This window comes from Trichoplusia ni, chromosome 3, assembly GCF_003590095.1.
Source record: "Trichoplusia ni isolate ovarian cell line Hi5 chromosome 3, tn1, whole genome shotgun sequence".
NCBI classification, from domain to species: domain Eukaryota; kingdom Metazoa; phylum Arthropoda; class Insecta; order Lepidoptera; family Noctuidae; genus Trichoplusia; species Trichoplusia ni.
The window spans coordinates 7,945,041-7,952,406 of NC_039480.1; the positions used below are offsets into that span (position 1 = coordinate 7,945,041).

At 34.6% G+C, this 7,366-nt stretch overlaps 1 protein-coding gene across 1 annotated transcript; it reads right to left on the reverse strand.

Moving 5' to 3' along the window:
• Positions 1-209: 209 nt before the first annotated feature.
• On the reverse strand, positions 210-6,450 carry LOC113491741 (sulfotransferase 1C4-like). Its single transcript, XM_026868890.1, has 7 exons — positions 6,066-6,450; positions 2,387-2,521; positions 1,976-2,075; positions 1,497-1,819; positions 1,293-1,387; positions 991-1,174; positions 210-509 (listed from the first exon to the last, which is right to left on the reverse strand). The coding sequence occupies exons 1-7, from the start codon at positions 6,145-6,147 to the stop codon at positions 394-396; spliced, it is 1,035 nt and encodes a 344-aa protein (XP_026724691.1). The 5' UTR covers positions 6,148-6,450; the 3' UTR covers positions 210-393.
• Between the last annotated feature and the right edge of the window lie 916 nt (positions 6,451-7,366).

Consider the following 7,366-nt stretch of genomic DNA (forward strand, 5'->3'; position numbering starts at 1 on the left):
GCCGGCTTTAGACGGTTATTATCCATTATAATGATTATAAGTCTGTTTTAGAATTTTATATTACCAACGAAAGATTGATTAAATCTGGCTTTTAATTTATTTTCTTTGTATAACCGTATTATTTAAATAAAATGTGAGGAAGGACTGAGACATTGTTTTATTTTTGAGTATTTTATTACACCAGACAAAATAGCCATTTTAAAACAACATTGGAATAAATAACTTTTATTTGCTAATTGCTATCGCAGTATTTGTAGCTTTTTATTAAATCAAGATCCATGTATACTTAAAATATGGTGTTACAAAGAAAACTGGAAAATAGTATATTACTGAAATAAATGTTTATCACACTTTTAATTCTTTTCTTTCTGAATTAATATATCGATCGATCATCTAAATTTCCAAGTGAGGGAACCTCAGGTCCGTGTCTCGCAGGTTGTCCGCTATCCATTGCTCCGCTTGTTGTGTCATCTCCTCGTCGAAGTAATCGCGCCAACCGCCAGATTTACCTGATATTAACAATTTATAAAAAATGTAGCAGCGTATCATGAACGCGCTAAATTATTGCCAACCCACCTTGCCTTGCTTGCTCTTGCAAGCAGAATATGTCCGTATTTTATAGGTACCTGCACAATTTCTTTAAATAAGCAAGGTGGCTTAGTACCTCGGTTCTATTTATTGTAATCGTGAGCTTTAGGCTCGATCCCAACGCAGGCAAATACGATTTGGTATTTCAAAAGTTATTGTTCCAAGACCGAATGAGAAACCATGAAATAAATAATTATGAGGAATTTGGATCCTATGAGTGGAATCTAAAATCGCTAACCCGCAGTGAACTCAATGCTTTTTCCTTACCTGACCTTTCATGGGGTGAGGCCTTTTTTACCGGAACAGCCATGAGATGAGGCCTGTGCTCAGTTGTGCAACGTAAATAGGCTGGTATCATTTTATTATTTATGAAATGAAGCAATAATTACAGCCAAGTTGTACCTTTTCTGATAAAAGATTGTTCGCCCGGTATTTGAATACCGACGATTTTCATGACTTCGTAGTTCACAGCTTTGTTATTTTTGAAGTTGTCGATGCTCAGGTGGTCGCACAGCCGGTCAACCTGCTCGTCCGTGAACTGCTTGCCAAAGAACTTCGCTACACGACGCACGGCCCTTGGCAAATCCTGAATAATAAAATTTTAGTAAAATCTCGTATTAACCAACAAAAAAGTAGATGTCATGCAGTCATAATGGGGTATAGTCGTTAAATATAGGCACTTTCGATGTTTGAAAATAAATTACCTTGGAAAGTTCTTCGTAGAAAAAGAACAGCATGTTAGGGTTGTCTCTTTTGTCCCAGGCTTCTTTTAAATGTTCAAAATATGGTGTCCAGTGATCTGAAATAATTATTTATTTGAATTCAATGTAAGATTGGAATTGAACAAAGTAACATTTGTTTTTAGGGAGTTGTTGGCTATTTTTTATAATTCACCATAAATAACTTACGCAAGTCCTGTATGAAGAAGTTCCAGAATGTTTTAAAGTCTCCGATATAGCCTTGAGTCCTCATTAGCCTGTTCAAGTGGTAGAAGGACACAGCAACGTCTCGGGGATCCCTCGCAACGTACACCATTTTGCAAGTGTCGAGTAATGTTGGCGGCAGGAGGGATAGAGGCATATGCGACTTGATGAACCGGCGAGTTGGAATAGCAGCGAGCTGGTCAGTTCCAGGCTGGCAAACGAACTCCAGGATCTTGAGATTCTCCTCGTTATGACTGTTCTCTTCTCTGAATTTCACTTCGTTTTCTGGATGAACGCAGATGGAAAACCTGCAAAATATCATAAAATTTAATGTTGCGCTGAAACTATGTTCAAAAAAATAAAATTTGAAGCATGTTGGATGACAAACATTTTGTCCCTTACGGGAAATAAACCCGCAACACATTTATCAGATTTATTAATATTATTGTAAATTTTCAACTTACTCTAAAAAGGGGTAACGTTCGGTGAGCGGTATAGCGTTCGATGTCTCATAATCTAAATCATTTGCTACCATCCAGACGAGCTCTTGAGTCCACGTTGTTCCTGTAATGAACAAAATAATGTATCATTAGCAATTACACTTTAAGATTGGTATTCCAGACACTTAGTTATCTACTCGATCAGCTCAATGACTCAATGGCTTCGACGATCGCTCAAAAGGATACTGTTACCCATATGACAAGGGGCATTTCCTTGCTAACGAACGATGTATCAGGCATTACACATACACAACGTAGCTAAGTTTAAAAGGGCGAAGAAAACGAGAGTACGAAGAGCGTGTATTACAACTTCTTTGTGTTATAAGGACTAAGACACCATGTACGGTACCATCATAAACTCAAAAGATAAGCCACCTGATCGAGGGTAACTGGTGACGAAGACATCAGTCGGTCTCAGCGGCATGTTGTAGATGTTCGCAGCCTCCTGTTTGTATTTCTGAGGAAAGAAATACTTCTTTGGGCCAACGCGCACGAATCCAGTGTATTCACCTGAAGAACAAACAAAAATAGATAAGGAAAGAATTCTCCATTAAAGGTGTCGTGTTGCTTTTCTTATGACGCGATTTTTTCAAGGGTTTTGCACCCATAGGGTAAAATGGACTCTATTAATCTGCTTTGATCTCATATCGAATAGAGATTGTATGTGTAAATTATAAGTCTTCCGACATCTCCTACAACATGACTTATGTGTGTGTGTCTTTCCTACCAGGAGGCAAAACAAAAAAGTTATGACGATAGGCATTCTTTAGGTACTTGTTTTAGTAAACAATTGTGAGAAGTAATCAGTTCCTACTAATATAACTACATGTCAAAGACTCATATAGTACCTAACAGATTATTAATAAGTAATTATCCAGAACACAGTCCAGTTATATTTAGACAGGAACTTCTAATTAGTTGACAAAGTATTAAGATAACGTTAAATGTATCATTAACATTAAATATAGAAGTGTCTATTGTGCATACAGTGACTATCCAGTGGGAAATGAAATTACTTAAAAGTATTGTTTAAATTTTAATAACAGTAATGTTAATTTAGGTCAGTGAAGCTTTTACGTAGGTTTACATTTCTCTTAAAATTTTCAAAGATTTGCTTTTGAAGTTGGAGAAACGAGTTTTAACCACTTTTGCCAAGTGGCATGCCAAAAGCCACGGCGTGGTGCGGGCTTGTGTCAAATATGTTTTGCTGTCATGTTTTTTCTACAATTTTATATACAGAAATTATCAAATAAATAAAGATATTATGTTCTCTGTGACTACTAAAAACATTTTCATTTAAAATGTTGCCAAGCTTCTGACACTACACGCCCTAACTCTACAAGGAATAACTTCACAAACTCTACACCTTAGTCAAAATATGTGGCTTGGCCATTTCGCTACATTCGCGTAAGGTGAAAAATTAATTCACTGTTCATTACTTTTGTGTTATACAATAGTTTTTGTGGTAACGTAATATATAATACGTCTCATGGAGCCATCCATGAGACGTATTTCAAATATCTATTAGATCTTTTATTCCGAGCCGCGACTCAGATACCGATATCTGAAGGCTATGAGGTTGATGCACTTTCACTATAGCCATACCTTTGCGTGGACAGTTCAATGAATTTAATAACACAAACAAGGTCTGACTTTGTCATTTGTTTAAGAATTTACATTACCTATATCTACTATATAAAAATAAGTCGGGTTTTTCTTCCTGACGCTATAACTCCAGAACGCACGAACCGATTTCCACGGTTTTGCATTCGTTGGAAAGGCCGCGGGCTCCGTGAGGTTTATAGCAAAGAAAATTCCATCTGATGGCGAAACGGAGTTCGCCCGGTTTGCTAGTTACATTTACCTATAAATAAATACTCGACAAAATTAAATCCATCAAAATTTTATTGTATATTGTATGTATTTTTTTTAATAAACGGCTCCTTCGTTACAAGATAATTATCCTACTGTCTCAGGTGACGTTTTTCTTGGAGGGTTTCTAGACTCAGGAAAGCGACCACAGTTTTCATGTTATTCTAAAATATTTAGTATACCTGTGATTATTTTTATAAATAACCTTTATTTATAATATCTATTAATAACTTTATAACTATTAAACAAATAAAAATAAACGTAACTTTATTGATTAGTTATATTGAACCTTGATAAATAATAACAGTTACAATCGCTTTTAACTTAGATAGAAGGCACAATTTGTAAGACCTTGTAGAGTTTCCGTAAACGTTTATGTAAACTATCGATTTTAATTGATTTTATAAATGGTCTAAAAGGTACCACAATAAGGAACTTCCGTGTTAAAAAAAATACCAGCACAATTAATAAAAAACATAATGCGGTAGAAGAACTTAAAGCATTGTCAGCAATGCACTTTCGGAATGGGTCTTTCACATACCTCTCTATCGACACTTGATACTTCTCGTGACCCAAAGGCTGGCTTTTACCTCGCTCAGAGGATTAGCATTGCCATTCAACGTGGCAATGCTGCCAGCCTTTTGGGCACACTCCCAGCCGGCGGCGATGCCGATGAATTTTTTGATGCTTTGATTTAATTATTTTTTGTTTTTTAACTTGTAAATATTTAACTCTGTAAAATTGTAAATAAAGTCCTCTTTATTAAATACATTTAAAAATATAAATTAACTTCTCCACAGATAAAGAACGATGTATATGTATCATAAGTAATTTAAAAGATAACATAGGGACATTATAAACAATGTTTTCGTAAAACAATTAATAAATCTAATCAAAGTAGGAACATACGCGATACAACGGATGGCTCTTATTAACATGAAAACATACCGGCGCATGTCATTGTCCTACATTACATAATGTAAACAGCGGAATCACGGGCCATTGACCCACCGCTAATGATTTACTGATTAAATGTTAATATAGAATTAAATTACATTGTAGTGGAATCAACAAGCTATGCATTAGAGCCCTTTTCATATCTATTTGGAACACTTGGGAACCTACCAATTGCAAACTAACAAAAAGCCTTGTACAACTACTGTAAACCGAGGATTGAGAATGATTGAGAATTGTTCTTGGAAATTCAGTAGATACTGGGCGGAACACTCACAGTCAATTCGATTAATCTATCTATACTAATATATAAAGCTGAAGAGTTTATTTGTTTCTTTGAACGCGCTAATCTCAGGAACGACTGGTTCAAATTGAAAAAATATTTTTGTGTTCAATAGATCATTCATCAAAGTAGGTTTTAGGCTATAAACTATCACGCTGCAACTAAAAGGAGAGAAGATACAATGGAAAATGTGAAAAAAAAACAGGGTAGATATAAATCATAACTTATATCTTCTAACCACGCGGACGAAGTCGCGGGCAACAGCTAGTTTTCAATAATTGTAAAGGCAAAATGCTGAGGTGAATACGAATATTGTTATTTTAATCCAATGTAGATTAATGCATCGGCAAGTTTGCATTATGTCGAATAGTATTGGTCCACGAAGCTTTTACTAAGAGTGATTTGCATCTGTGATAAGAAAAGAAAGTGCAACTCTAGTTTCGTAGGTCACCGGTAGTCATAGTTATTCGTGATGTGATTAGTTATAGATATTTCATTAAGTATAGCAGCTGACGGGCTGAACTTTCATTTTATGCTTCTTTTATATATTTTTTTAGGATTAATTTCTCCGTTATGCATCCTAAGATGTTATAAATTATCACACGGATAAACAGTGCAACATTGAATATTTTATGTGTTTGTAACACAGATGATAAATATACTAGTACTAATCCCCATTACACATAAGTCAATATTTAATTACTTAGCTTAGCCAAGTACGCAAGTAAACTGTGTCTTAAGAGTTAAATCATCATCATCATGTATTTATGCGCAATATTACGCAGATTACGCTAAGGTATTATTTGTAGAATTAAATACCGTGTGTGTGTAACTAATTACTCGTTAATAAATGCATGTGGTATATTATTAGATCAATCTAGAACATTCATCGCATATTATAAACTTCGAAAGTTCAAACACTTACCGACATACAAATTAACTTACCAGTGAAATATTTCAACAATTTTTTATTCAGATCTTGTTCTACATCTACAATCTCGAAGGGAAACTGGTTTTCAACACCCATTGTAGCACTTTTTATAATATTGCGTCTTTAATAATAATAATAAAAAAAATACTTTTCAATTTTAATTAATAATTTTGTTGTTTATAACGCGGAATGTATGTGAAAGTTGGAGTTGATCGGGCACAAGCTCCGGTGTCGATAGTAGGCGCGTTACTGAGTTAAAACCAAAACAAATTCAACACAAGCAAGTAGGTTGCTTGGAGCCTACCAGCCTACTGAGATCTGTCCTTAAGTATTGACTTGCATATACATGCAATGTGCCTTCTGTTACATTTTAATATACCCGTTCAAGGTACTCTTAACAATGTTTTATATTGGACTCTTAGCATTCAATAATTGTTAGTGTATTTTTGCTCTATACTTAATAATGATATGTTTGTGTGTGTGTTTTTGTATGTAGAACAAAATAAATACCGTTATATCGTGGGTAAATTTTAATATTATAATTTTTTGGCTTCTGTAACTCCGTTCGCTTTAAAACTTCAAGCTTAGTTAATTCTCGTCTAATTACCAGCACTTATTGTTTTGTGTATTTCGTTGCCTATTTAACTAAACGCAGAACAGTAATCTAGCGTTGTCTTGTCTTATTTTGTTATCTGTTTTCTTGAAAGCTGAAAATCCTGAAGTAGTTAACTTAAGATTACGTTAATTCAAAATCAATGTTTTTCATAAGTTTGATGAAAATTGATAATCTGATAAGACATCTCCTAATTTTTTAACTAGACGATGCATGAAAAGTTTCATAGGATTGCCATGCACCGACATGCCATGCCAGTAGGAGTTTGACTCTACCCGCTACCACCCCAGCCATACCAAAAATAGGTAAGAGTAATATCTTGCAATGAACAAAACACTAATTATTGATATTTTCGCACTCCAAATATTCAAATTCCCCTACAGGTTTTCACCACGCAAAATTATTGTTTGCAAATATGAAAAAATTCGCTGCTAAAAATTACGGAGTGAATCAGGTGTCACCTTCAGAATGTGGGGCCATTCACTTCTTATTGTTATTCAAGTTTCCTTATCAATGTAAGAACTCTAAAAGGTAGCAAATTTATTAAAATAAACAAGTTATTGTCCTCTAAGTAAGTAGGTACCTACTTAGCTTTAATAAAATTTATTTAAACACCACCTAAAATTTTATACTTCCTATCTCACTGCAGTAACAGAGAGCGACATTTACATAGTCACTTGACATGACTTGAACTCAGCAATT